General features: G+C 45.4%; 1 protein-coding gene across 1 annotated transcript in view; it reads right to left on the minus strand.

Annotated features, from left to right (window-relative positions):
• Positions 1–691: 691 nt before the first annotated feature.
• The window catches only part of LOC102569953 (transient receptor potential cation channel subfamily V member 6), a 38,558-nt gene continuing 25,462 nt past the window's right edge, over positions 692–13,787 (minus strand). Inside the window, exons 8-15 of the mRNA XM_006271797.3 lie at positions 10,925–11,137; positions 9,851–9,937; positions 9,249–9,325; positions 8,715–8,880; positions 8,416–8,482; positions 7,732–8,000; positions 6,347–6,453; positions 692–4,595 (exon numbers count right to left, since the gene is read on the minus strand). Coding sequence (XP_006271859.1) covers positions 4,316–4,595; positions 6,347–6,453; positions 7,732–8,000; positions 8,416–8,482; positions 8,715–8,880; positions 9,249–9,325; positions 9,851–9,937; positions 10,925–11,137 — 1,266 coding nt within the window. The 3' untranslated portion in view covers positions 692–4,315. The remainder of the gene's footprint in view (positions 4,596–6,346; positions 6,454–7,731; positions 8,001–8,415; positions 8,483–8,714; positions 8,881–9,248; positions 9,326–9,850; positions 9,938–10,924; positions 11,138–13,787) is intronic.

Below are 13,787 nucleotides of genomic sequence, written 5' to 3' on the forward strand. Positions count from 1 at the left end.
TTTAGAATAGTGAGAGCAATATTTGCCACCAGTCCTCCATGTGGGGCTCAGTTGGGTAAGGGTGCTTAATGCCCCTTAATAGAAGTTGATGGGGGTTGAGATTCCATTCATTAAAGGTGGGACAGCTTTCCTGGCAACCAAAGTCAATGCAGTTCCTTGAATGAGTAATAATAGCAAGGTCAGACCTTGAACCAAGACAGAGGGGTGGCAACATAAACACATTCAGCAGATGTTACCAAATCCAGAAGGTAAACCATTCTTTTCTTTTGAGGACCAGCATTGTTTGTGCCAGATTTTACAGATATAAAACTAGGTAAAGAGCTCAGTGCTCAAATTTGAGGTGGGGCCCAAGGCTGCAATCAGGATAACATCACCTTTGCGCCACATGATGATCTCTTACTCACAGATGCAAAAACGTGGCCCCTTTTCTACAGTGTTTGCAATCTAATTTATAAGAAACATTACTTTATTCAAAATTCTGAAGGGGGCCACTGGAAATGATTATGAAGGAATCTCTCAACTGGATGCAGTTCCATTGTTGGGGTATAAAATGCCAAAGCCATGATAAACACAAACAGTTGAGTACTCTGGAGGTTTGACAGGTTGCAGGATGTGGAGACATTCACAGGAACTATCATGTGTTACTGGCTTTACAAAGGGAAAAGAATACGACAAACACACATTATTCGTATGCGAGTTTTTATTTTCAACAAAATCCTTCTGTTTTCATTCTGAGCAATGACACATCAAAAATAGCCCATCCATTTCAACTCAGAGCTATTTTCCCAACTACTAATTTTCCAAGCATAACAAAGAATCTTAAAACCTTGAAATTGCTTCGGTGGCTTTTGAAGGTAGTCTGAGGTCAACTGTTGTAAGACGAAGGGAGAAAGGACGGCCTATTAAGCAAGATTCTGGGCCTGGACAGTGACTTAATGGCCTTGCAAGAAATATAGCCTGATTTCTGTGAAGTCCTGACATTCCCTCCACTGTTTACTGAAATGACAAGTTGCTGAAAGCATCTTCCAAGGGGAACTTGGTCACGCCTCAAGTACCAGGAAGAACATGGTGCCGCCACCAGCCTGAGCCTGCAGCAGCAGCTTGTTCTTGTCCTGGGAGCAGCCAATGGGCTGCTCCACACCCCTCCCTCCGCCCCTTCCCTACTCCCAGCCTTTCCCCCTCCCTCCCTCACTGCCGCAGGAACATATCCCTATTTGTTACTTTATAAACTGGGTTCCCTTTATGCAAATTCAATTCATGCACAGTTTTCTGGGAATGCATGTACCGCATGAAGTGAGGGAAACCTGTATTGGAAATCCAAAACCACTAGCAGTGAACTAGTGCCAGAGACAGAATATAGCTGATGGGTCTGGCTTTCCTGTTTAACCTATGCAAGCTGCAAAATAAGGCCCATATAAAGAGTGAGAATGGTGAGTTCTTAAAACCAAGGAACTGCAGTTATACAGGTTTTCAATTACATAAATAATTTTTAATGACATAAATAAGGTCATTAAAAATGTTTCCCATTTAAAGTGTTCCTTACTTATTTCACCAGTGCTTTCCAGACCACTATAATACCTTATCACCCAGCTCCCTTTGCCACTGTCCTGCCCTGAGAGTTTTTAATACAAGAAAGGAAGGAGATGATGACATGATGAGGTGAAGTAGTCCTAGATAATATCAGCATGAAAGGCCTCAAAGCCAATCGTATTGCTCCATGTTGCAACCTTATTTTATAGGCAAAGTTTAAAAGACATGGGGAAAACCCACAGACATTTTACTTGTCCTCAGAGAAAACAAATTTAGTAATGTGTTTTTGCTATTGAGACTGTATGAGTACACATGACTAGTTGATATCTACTGTCATTTGCACCTATGCAATATCCAACAACTTTACTGAAACTGTCCTGGGATGATAATCCCATGATGATAATGTCCAACTACAGGAGGCAGTTGGTCAATGTTACCCAGAGGACAGTTCAAGGTAAAATGTACGAAATGTGTTTACAGTAGTAAAAACACTGAATTCCTTCTCTCTCTGTGTTGAACTTGGATGATAATCTTTCACTAAAACTACACATTATGCTTATGGTTAAAAAAGTAACTCTGAAAAGAAGGCACCTTCTCATTTAGAGCATCTTCTTGCTAGGTGCTTTTGTATCTGTAGCAGATTCAGAAACCTGCAAAACATATAGGGATGTAGGCCGGATTCTATTCCACCTCACTCTGGCAAATTGCAGGATGCAATCTCAGGCCAGAATCATCATTCCTAGTGATGTCAGAGACAAAAAGAGTAGAGCTGGATGTTCAGAGCCTAAGTCTGAATTGCTGAAACTTGGAACAATCTTTTTTTTTTTCTTTCTTCTTTTTTCTTCATGTACAAATAGAGCCAATCACACTGATGAGCCTGTTTGTAAAAATGACCACATGGTAATTGTGTTTCACGCACTTTTCTAACCGGTTAAAAAGCCCAGCTGGATTTGGAAAAAATCCCACAAACTCCTCCTTTCCTGCCATCTCCCATTTCATTAAGAAAGAAAATTAAACTACAATTACAGTAGCAATTCACAGTTTTGGCAAATGTGCAAAATCACATATTTCCCATTTCCACCGACATTTAGCACAAACCCCTGAGGTTAGAAAGGAGGGTCTGAGAATACAGAAATGTAAAGGAGACCAACCAACACAATGCCAGTTCACCAAAGTGAATCACATTGTAATATTCAGCTGAATCCAAGGGAGATGCTGCCATCCTTGGGACTGAACACACATTCAAGTAAGAAAAAGGTATATTTAATGAAATGCACAACCCCATGGAGTTGGTTGTGGCACTTAAGTCTCCCCCAGTCCCATGCATGGGATATTTTAAAGGAGGGAGGAAATGACACCAATAAGGAAACTCACTTATTTCGCATCCTTCCCTGCTGGTTTCTGAATGTCAGGAAGTATTAGAAGGTCCTTATATAGCTATAGATGTAAGCTTCTGGGTCTTCTACAGACCTCTCTTACTGGTCCTAGTAGAGAGGCACTGTAAGGTCATGAGTTGTTAAGTCTGTGAAATGCTGAGGGTCTGAGAGCCTCTAGAAGAGCGGTCCACATCATCTAGTTATTTTTCCTTTAAAGAAAGCCTTGACAAAGGACTGAAGCAGGAGGTGAAACAGAACTGAACCTATTAGACCAGGCATCCATGGCAAGCTATTGTTAGAAGACATGTGGCTTGTTTTCTTGTGGCTTATGCAATCCCTTCCGCTGTGCTGTGTGCAGCATTGGGTCCTCATTTCATTTCACTACAACTGGGCTACAACCTTGTGACTTAGGAAGGGGTGAAGTGGAAATGGATATCCCTCACCACTGCATGTCCATAAGTACACAGTCTTCAGAAAGAGAAGGACCAAGCATGTTACAATATTGACATAGAAAAGGTAGCAGATGGCAAGCAGACATTAGACCCTGGGCCATTGGGCAATTGTTCAGACATCTGCTTTTCTATACTATACCTGGCCCACATTCAGTTTACCTGGGATCTCCACAGGACATGCACTACAGGATGTCACCCAATCAGTTCCCATACACCCTTGAAACAGGGAAAAGTTCCCAGAATTGGTGCCTCAAGATACTCGTAGAGAATATCTAACTAACAATCACATTTCTGTAGGTGATACAGCATCAAACTGCATTAATGTGGCAGATAAATCAAACCATCCAGTACCTCCCAGTGTAGCAGTGTGGAAAATGCAGCTAATAGGGTTTGTCTTTCTTGTGGGAGGAACATCTGGCAACCTCTTGAATGCCAGTTGACTAGTGACAGTCCCTTTAATCACTTTAATGTCAGCAGCTATTCTTTCCTGAGTTTAAATAATGCTTTTAGTTCTGCATCAAATGAAAAACAATTTGTCAGTTCTCTTCAATTCAGAAGGCACTGAGGTCTTTGCTGGACTGGGCAAGGGAGGACAAGAAAGTTGTTGACCAGTTCTTCATCTCACTGCAGTAACAATTTCTTGGAAGTGAATACAACTTCAGCGCTGACCCAGTTTTCCTTTATTTCTCTAGAGTTATAGAACTGGATAAGGATCCCCCACACCTCAGCTCAGCAGGCTGACCAAACTGGTGCTGTGCATCAGTGCGGTACTCAAAATACCTGAAGGGTAGGGGGAGAGAAGACTGAGCTGATGGTATTAACTCTTTGCTGGAGCGTGGACTGTGCACAATGAACTGAGAGAGCTCATCATGGTGTGCATGTGAAAGTGTCCACTGATAGGCAGAGGTGCCAGCATGTATCAGCAGTCATTCTTGTCACATGGGCAAAAGACATGCCTCAGACATGGTAAACCTCCTCTTCCATGCTGGGATTAATTTCCCCACAGAACTGGCTGAAGGTGCTGCGCCTCAAGATCTGCCAGCCACGGTGGGAACTGCTCCGGGTTGTGCTTCGGGATACCGATGAAGCAGATGGTGTGAGGTTCCTCTTGCAGGGGAACTCTTCATCCAGCTCCAGCTTCTCAGAGTACTTGTCACACTCTTCCTTTTCCTGGCTCTTAAATGCATCTGCATAGCGGAACATCTTGTGCTTGTTGGGGTCAACCCTGTCTTCTACCCTGTAGTAGGGTGAAAAGAAACAGAATGTAGCAGACATAGACCAGCTTCTTGACAACTGTAGTAGTTACACCCAGCAGCGCTCTTCCTGCATCTCTCCAAACACAAATTCATGTTAGGGCAGATAATGCTTTCCCCAGGGAGCTCCACTGGTGTCAGCCCATTCTTTTCACACTCACCGACTTCCTGTTCTCTCCCCTCCTGAGATGTCTATCCCCTTGTCTGATTTTCTATCCATGTTTTTTCCCTTCTCTTTCACCCACACTAGATGCTGTGGACCTGATTCCATTCTACCTGTTGGCCAGCTAAGTGGAATTGGGCCCCTAAGTGTGATTCTGCTCCAGCCTTTTCTAGTTCCTGAAAAGCCATTAATGTAATGGCTTTTGCAACACACCATCATCTCACCCTTAAATCTGAGTCATAACAAGGCAGTGTGGAGGAGGAAAAGAACGCACCCGTCTTTTGCATCAACAGTTTTTCAGGGATTCAAGTGGGGTGGAACAGAATTGCTCTTAGGCATCACATCCACATATGTGCCTAGTAAGTGGAACAAAATCTGGCTCTTCATGTTTGCTCTGTGTCGATGTTCAATCCCACAGCTACTCTATTCCCCATACCTACTCAGTACTCTCTTCTGCTCCTGGCTCAGTACTCTGCTCTGATCTTTAATCCTCGGTGGTTGTGTGTTTCCAGAAACCACCCTGCCCACCATCCACTTGAAATCGCCCTGCTCCCATTTCACTTGTCTTCTTTAGTTCTGCCTAGGAGCTTTCCTTCTCATGAGTCAGACTGCCGTCTTTCCCTCTGAAGTACTGTCCCATGTTATACACCACGCCCATGCACGTGATAAGACTACATATGTGACTGTTACTTTCCCCCCAGCCTAGAGTGGCATGGAGTGGAGTTTGTGCTGGGCAGCAGTCCTGGGGCGTTACACTGCATTTTCTAATTGAAAACACTTCCCACTGGTGCTGCATTCCTGCTGCTAACTCTGCCTGGAAGACTTGAAATCCTCAAGCCTTCCTGGCCTGCTGAAACCTACCAACAACCCCATTGCATAGGGCAGCTGCTCCCCCTCGTGGCTGACTCCATACAACAGAGAAGTAGGTTGATCCTGCTCCCACACAGCGGTAGGTCAGATACAAAACCAGCATACATAAGCAGAAACTTGGGCCTGTTTTTATCCCAACCCAAGGCACGTTGATTCTCTGTACAGGGCTTGACACCAAATCCCAGATCTCAGCAACCCCACACAGTGCCTGATACAGTCTCCTTTGGATGCACAAGCTTAATACATTGACTCTGCTGCATTACATTACACCCTAGTGCCCTATTCTAACAGTCCCTTCCATTGTGTTACTGCTGTTCGGTGTTTGCAATGTTGGAAGTTCATTTCGCTGCCAGGGATAGCTACTAGACTGATAGCTGCACAGACTAACACGCTCTACAGAGGGACGGACTTTCCCAACCATTCACACTGCTCCTGACACAGAATAGGAGGGGAGTGAAAAATGCAATTCAGGCTCTGTGGCCCTTCCAATTTCTTGGCACTCCTGCAGAGCCTGCCAAATAGGATGCAGCTCATTTCACATAGATCATCAGCGCTGTGTCCCAGGGAGGATGCAGGGGAGTGCTTCTGTCAGCCCAAATCTGCTGATACCCTCCAGGGCTGGAAGGACAGCAGTGAGGCTCCTTCAGATTTGTCCCTAGAGGCCCTTTTGAGCTCCTGGTTTCCAAGGTTAGAGGTCCTCACCTCAGGTACCAGCAGTCACTCAGCCCAAACTCCCGACCACAGATTCCAGAACGAGGCCAGAGGCACCGCGGGAGTTTCCTTTCCAGCATGACCGTTGTGGCAACAATCTGCCCAAGTACAGAGAGAGACAAAGACAGTTAGAAAAAAAAAACCTGGAACAATGTTTGTAACACTTCACTTTGAAAACGGTTTATCAGGATATAGAGAAAAGAGGCAGGATCTATATGCTACAAACTGAAGGGACTCTTACTATTACAGCTTAAATTTTAAATTTAATTTATCACAGCTTTCATAACACCTGCTGAAGTAGGCTGTTTTCTATGAAGGTATATGCCTCTCTAAATAATCTGATATATAATGTGCCACCCTGCCTTGCCTTCTGCCTAACTTCAGACTAACACAGCTAACCAACTTTCTCAGCTTTAATTTTGCTGTGGTTTGCTCAAACAAGAGAAAGTTTCTCCCTACTTATACAGGGTGGCAAGGGAGAGGTCATTCACTTAAGGCACAGAAGCCACTTTGCTTACACAAACGTCAGAGCTGTGAGCAAAGTCAGCATACTCAGTACCATCAGGACATCCTCACTAGCAAGTGACTAAGGTTAACCATTAAACTTGTTTAGCATCTCTCAGCAAGATAGGGAGAAGGTTGACAGTTGGCCAGATGGACCACTGGTCTGGCAAGAGACAGCAAATGGCAGTACTAGGTCCAACCATTGGTCCAGAAGGGGTATAGCAGCTTCTTTTGCTGGATCCAAACAGATCATAGGTCTGACTCGTTAACTGGTCATCCTACCTCCTGTGCCTCCTGTTTATCTCTATAATCATTGTATTTAACTCTAAATCGCTTTGGGATGACATTCATACCCAAGAAGTTAACACCATTAAATACAGCTACAATTCTGTTTATCAGGAGAGTACCTGAGCAGGGGATATGACACAAAGGATGGATGAGAAAGGGCAGAATCCTTTCCATGTGGGATTTGAAATAAGGCAGGGGGTTGATGAAGCAGAGATGTGCAGAATGCCTGTTCCAGATGGAAGGAGCAGCAGAGGAGAAAACTCTCATGCCAAATGTGCCCAGACTAGGGAAAGGGGCTGAAGGAGTTTGGCCCTTGAGACAACAGGCAGAAAACAAGGGCATGAGTTTGGCTGGGGAAGCCCATACTGTGGAGGTAATGGGGTAGGGAGTGGAGCAAGCAGACTCTGAAACAAATGGAGGGCCTGGGCAGTGGATCCACGTATGGACAGCAGTGATGTGGCCATGGTTCCTTGCAGTGTGGATGCAAGTCACTGCACCACTCAGCACTTTAACTGAGGCCTGCTCTTTTTACTCTGTCCCAGAGGGATTCCCCATAGACCGATTTAACTCAGCAATACCCTCACCTGTGCCCTCCAAAGCTCATCTCGCTCGTTAGCCACACGCCAGTGGGTGTCACCCATCATAGCAATGAACAGGTTGAGCATGAGGAGGGTGGCAATGATGGCAAAGGCAAAGTATACCACGCTGTACATGAAGGGCAGATCTACATCGTAGTTCGCGGGCCCATCGATGATAGTGAGGAACAGCTCAAAAGTGGTGAACAGGGACATGGCATAGTTATAGAACTGACCCAGGCGGTCCGGGTCCTCAGTCTGGAAGATGACGTAAAAGGCTAGAAAGAGAGGAAGAGTGAGAAGGTTATGGCAGGAAGAGGGTCTTGTGATCAGAGGTAGGGCCAGTGTGGGGATTCCCAGATCATGAGACTTTCCCGACAGTCATTGCCTCTCTCTCTGTGCTTTTGCACACACCAGTACAACTGGCCTTTGCTCCTAGCTGGTGCCTTCCACCACTGCTGCCATAAGAGCAATTCATGATGTGCAAGTGGTGATGTAGCAGAAATCAGCACTAGGAAAAGAGACCTAGAATCATGCCTCGTATAACAGAAGCCACATGTAACCACAGCTCTAGCTGGCTCATGTTCAGAGGGTCACCTGCCGGGTTGCTGTGGCATGCACTGGACCATATCCAGATGAAGCAAGGAAAGACAGAAGAGACAGCATAGCCAGATTTTCCAGTTGCAGTCTTACCTGATGCAAAGCCAAGTATCACCACGGCCATGAGCCAGCAGAAGCGCATGAGATCTCCAAATATCATCTGAAGAGCAAAAGGAAAGGAACAGTGGGCATGAGATTTGGCTCTCTCTCACCAAGTCATGGAGAAATGCTGCACTACCTCGGTTTGATGTTCAGGCTATGTTGAGGAAAGGGGCATCAAAAAAGCCTTGTCGCACCAATGCCTCTGTTCTGTGGACTCATTATGTGCCCTGGGAGCCCTAAAGCCCCTTCTACCACTGGAAAAGACTTGTCCCCCTCCACATTTTCCATACCTTCTGGATCATGATGGTGAAGGGACCCAGCATCTGAAAGCCCCGTGCAAAGTACATGACATTGCACCAGCCCAGCACAAGGGCGAAGGACATGGGGACCACCTCTCCATCAGTGCTGGTGAGACGCATCACCATGGTCATCAGGATCATACAGGCGTAGGTGATTCTGCAGAGGAAGAAGAGACAGAGCTCTGTGGATATGCAGGGGAATCCCATCCTGCTCATCCTTTCCCTTTTTTCTCACTGTTCGCACACAGGCACACAGAGCCATTTATCCTACGTATGGATAAAGTTGGCTAGGGGCATATCTTTGTGCTCATCAGTTCTTTCTCCCTTATATGATTATCATAAATTTCTCTCTTGTTCTCTCTGTCTCTGTCTCTCTCTCACACACACACATGCATAAAACTTAAATCACAAGAGAATGAGGCCCAGAAAAGGGCCCTTCACTCAAACAAAAGAGAAGACAGGAGTGATGATGGTTGAAGAGCAAACAAGCGCATAGCTATAGCATTTAAGAAGGTAAAGACTTACATGATAACATGGAAAGGACCTCCCAGGATGGTTTGCCCAAAATACTTGGTGGCTCCAACTCTGAGGATATCTGGAATCTAAAAGAGACATGCTCTTTTAGTTTGGGATTCAGCCAGTTGCCACAAAAGGAGGAATTCAGAATACTAATGCCTAATCTTCACCAAATTCTGCTTGTTCATTGATCTCAAGATAACAACAAGCCACACTACATGATTTCATGCAGCTCTAAAACTCAGCCATCCATGTGGAGAAATGAAGATGATGTTTAGGAACACAGGGCATTGTACTACAGCCCAGATCCATTCAGAACAACTTGGATAGTCAAAGGGGATAACTTCATGATGTGAAGGATGCCGGGACCAGCATCTCTCTAACTCCTCCCAGAAATGCTCAGAGTCCTCACTGACAAGTGGCCATGGATTCAGTCTCACCAAAAGTATATTTGCCAGTACTGTGCACAAAAGGACTTTACTCAGGCACTTAAATCCAGAGAACAGGCCTTACTGGGTCAGCAAAACAGGCCAGTGTATTTAGCTGAAGTGATTCTACCTTGATTACTTCCCACCCCACTCCTGGTTCTGGTGGCTCACTGTTCTCCTCACCTCCAGGATCAGTATCACTACAGCTCCGATCACAGTGACCAGCTCCCCTACCAGCCTCAGCTGATCCTCATATGTCACATAAGATTCCTGAAAGAAAGAAAGAAAGTGACCCAACTGGTTAGGACAGAGGAACAGAACAATCTCATGCACTGCTACAGACTGGGGACTGACTGGCTAAGCAGCAGCTCTGCAGAAAAGGACCTAGGGGTCACAGTGGAAAATAAGTTGAATATGAGCCAACACTGGAAGCATCTACACAAGATGTTACATCATCGGAGCGATGAGCTATAGCAATATAGCTTATTGCGAAGGCAACGTAGCATCGGCAGGCACAAACCGTGATGCATCCAGTTTTGGGCCCCTCACCACAGAAAGGATGTGGACAAATTGGAGTGAGTCCAGTGAGGACAACGAAAATGGTTCGGGGACTGGAGAACATGATTTATGAGGAGAGATGAAGGGAAAAGAGCTTATTAGTCTGGAGAAGAGAAAACTGAGTGGGGATTTAATATCAGCCTGCAATTACCAGAAGGGTGGTTCCAAAGAGGATGGAGCTGGACTGTTCTCAGTGGTGGCAGATAACAGAACAAGGAGCAATGGTCTCAAGTTGCATCAAGGGAAGTTTAGATTAGATATTCAGAAAAAAAAAAAACCCTTTCTCACAAGGACGGTAGTAAAGCACTGTTAAAGGTTACCCAGGGAGTTTGTAGAATCTCCACCCTTAAATATTTTTAAAACCCGCGTAGACAAAGCCTTGACTAATATGATATAGCTGGGGATGGTCATGCTTTGAGCAGGGAGCTGGACTAGATGACCTCCTGAGGTCCCTTCCAACCTTAATTTTTCTATGATTCTGTGATTCTATAAGAACTATACTGGCCCAGCTTGAGTCCTGGAGCCACCAGATCATGGAGAATTCCTCATCAGTAATCTGTCGCTGAAGAATAGATGGGGATGATGGAGATAAATAGAGGCATAGCTGCCATAGTTTAGATTCAGAGATATGAGGGCCCCTGTGGTTGAGGTCAGGATGGAGCCTCCAGCCCCTTCCCATGTGGCCTTCAGTCAACGCACCTGCAGCATTTTCTGGACATAGATCGTGTTGTCCCTGTCGCTGGTTCTGTTGCTGGTCCGAGCTTTCAGTGGCCGGTAGACACAGCACATGGTGAAGCAAATAATGTAAAGCACATAGAGAAAGGCCAGGAAACAAAAATAGGGCCGCCCGTACAAATTCCACTTTAGGTTCACAAGCTCCTTCACAGGCGTCAGGTCTAAGATCTGCCGGGCCTAAATGAGAGACAGAAAGAGAAGGGGGAGGGTAAGGTTATTAGCTGTATGAAACACCTGCTTCTAGGTGTAGTCTGTACTGTTTCCTGGAAGGACTTGAGCCCAAGCTAATCTCTCCAAAGTCATCTCAGCACCAGGACATGCAATTGTTTTCATACAGAAGAGAGTTCCTGGGTTAGTTTGGATTAACTTGAGCTGCCAATAAGAGGACTGGGTAAAATGCTAAGAAAATATACTGTGGGAAACATTCTGCATTGCCAGCAGGGTGTATTAGGTGGTTGGATTTTTTTTTCTGTCATTTAGTGTCATAGGCTTGATGCTGTGTGCATTTATGAGGTGTGTGTGCGTGTTTGACGGAGAGGGAGGTTTGCAGTTTCTAAAGTGCATGGAGTCCACGGACACAACAACAAAGCAAACTCACCTACTCTTAATAACCTATGAGGAGACACTGCAGAAAAGAAATTGTATTCTTTAAAATAGCAATAAATTGCATTTTATAGTGTCCTATAGAAAGGTCCCAACGCTTTTTACAAGACAAGTCACAAAACATACAGCAGGTATATAGTAGGGATGGGCTAGCCTCAGGGTGTCAGAGAGTTCATGAACCTTCTGAACCATTCTGCAGGTTCATAGGGTGCACAACTTTCACTCATGTTCGTGAATCTTTTCCTCCTGTCAGTGCAAGCTGCTATGAAGGCTGACCCGAACAAGCCAAATAAAACTCTGGGGAACGTTAGATACCGGCACTCTTCCCCTTCCAAATGTTCTCCAGTCACAGGATTGCAAGTCAGGAAACCAGGGTCCTATTTCCACCAGTGGCACTGATTTCCCATATATCCTTACCAAAGTCAAAATTTCAAGACTAGTCTGTGTAACCTTAGAAATTTAAATGCATAGTCTTATTTCCAAAAGTGCTCTTACTGACTTCACTTGGTGTCGTGGGAAATATGTTTCTGGAAAACGTGTCACCAAGGTTGAAAATTTCTCTCCTTACTGTGCCCTAGCTTCATTTTTTTGCTCTATATCATCATAGAGTCATAGAAAAGTAGAGTCATGGCCTCCAGAGGCCATCTGATTCAACCTCCTGCTCAGGGCAGAATCATCCCTATCTAAACCATCCCAGACAAGTGTTCATATAATCCTAAAGACAAAATAATAGGGATGACACCATTTCAACTCATGAAGGCAGTAACTGGCAACCTTTGGGAACAATTTGGTTCCAGTCCAACACAGGCTGGGGGGCTTTGGCAGCACATCAGGAATGGGTACAACAGTGGGGAGCCTATTCGTGCATTAGGCAGTGAGGAGCTATGCCTGGACTACAGCTACAGGATGGGGAAAAGTAGGGACAGGGCAGGTGCAGCTCTCAGATACCTGGCACTAGTGCATCTTACCACCCCACGCCCTGATGCATGCTTCGGTAAAACTCCTGACTCCATGGGCCAGATCCAGTGGCTCCATGGGCCAGATCTGGCCCGCAGGCCATAGGTTACCAACCCCTGCACTAGGGGGCTGAGTGGCTTGGAGAGATTTTCAGATTCCTTAATCCACATTAAAGCATCTAAATGAAATGGCCACCACCCAGCAGCTGCCATTGCAAAAGCTGTAGCGCATCTCCTCAGCCACACATGTGACTGCTATAGCAGTTACTGTTTATGCTCCCTTTCCACGGGGTATTGAATCAGGTTTCTGGTCTTGGGCCCTTTCTTCAGGTATACAGTTCGGCCTGGAACCAGCAAATCTAAAGCACTAATGACTGTTGAGGGATGAAATACCATGTCTGACAATGCTTCTTCTCAGGCACAGTGGAAATCAAGGGAAAGCTCGCCTGTGCAGGAGACAGAGACTTCTCCAGGGTCACTTTGAGGCCACTGAACACTCTTCCAGTGGAAGAAAAAAGACAAGTCTCACTCCTCCAAGGACAAAGTTCCTTTTTGATTTCACATTTCTAATGCAACTTAATAGTAATGTGTGTGTTTAACCAAACAAACAAAATCATTCCCATCCCCCAAGCAAAACGCCCACCCTGAGCCTTACTGGAACAAAAGCACTGCACATGCAACTCTTATCCCCGAGGGGAGAGAATGGGAGAGAAGGAACATCTGTTTCTGGTGTTGGTTCTGCTTCTTACTGCCCTATGGGGAAGCATTCGCATGCTGCAGCAAGGAGGGCACTATATGAAACTGAATAGCACATGGTACAAGAGAAAACATTAGGAGCTGTTTGCTGTCGAGTTCTTTCAAATATCTGGCCTGCGCTTGTCTAATGGTTGCAAACTGCCCAGCACTCCTCAGATTGGAAGTGCTATTCTACCAGCCCAGGTTATTTTTATGACTGCAGGTAGGATGCTATCGATCCTGTTCATCAGCAAGCCTTTTGCCAATGGGTAGGGGGCCAAAAGTACGTGGAATAGTTGGCTGCAAGAAATGGTCACAGCAGTCACTTGCACCCTTTGTAATAACACTGAACAAGTGCTGCAGACCATGCTGTGAGAGAAAACTCTGATTTGCCTAGGAAGACTGTATTGGGTGGGGGAAGCGAGAAAGGGAGAAATGGGGTCTCCAGGGGGAAATGTGGCAGCCGGAGTACTCTCTCTGGACACCTTTGATTTTGAGGATGTCAGAAGTAAATTTTGAAAGGGGCTTACTAC

Source organism: Alligator mississippiensis, chromosome 4, assembly GCF_030867095.1.
Source record: "Alligator mississippiensis isolate rAllMis1 chromosome 4, rAllMis1, whole genome shotgun sequence".
NCBI classification, from domain to species: domain Eukaryota; kingdom Metazoa; phylum Chordata; order Crocodylia; family Alligatoridae; genus Alligator; species Alligator mississippiensis.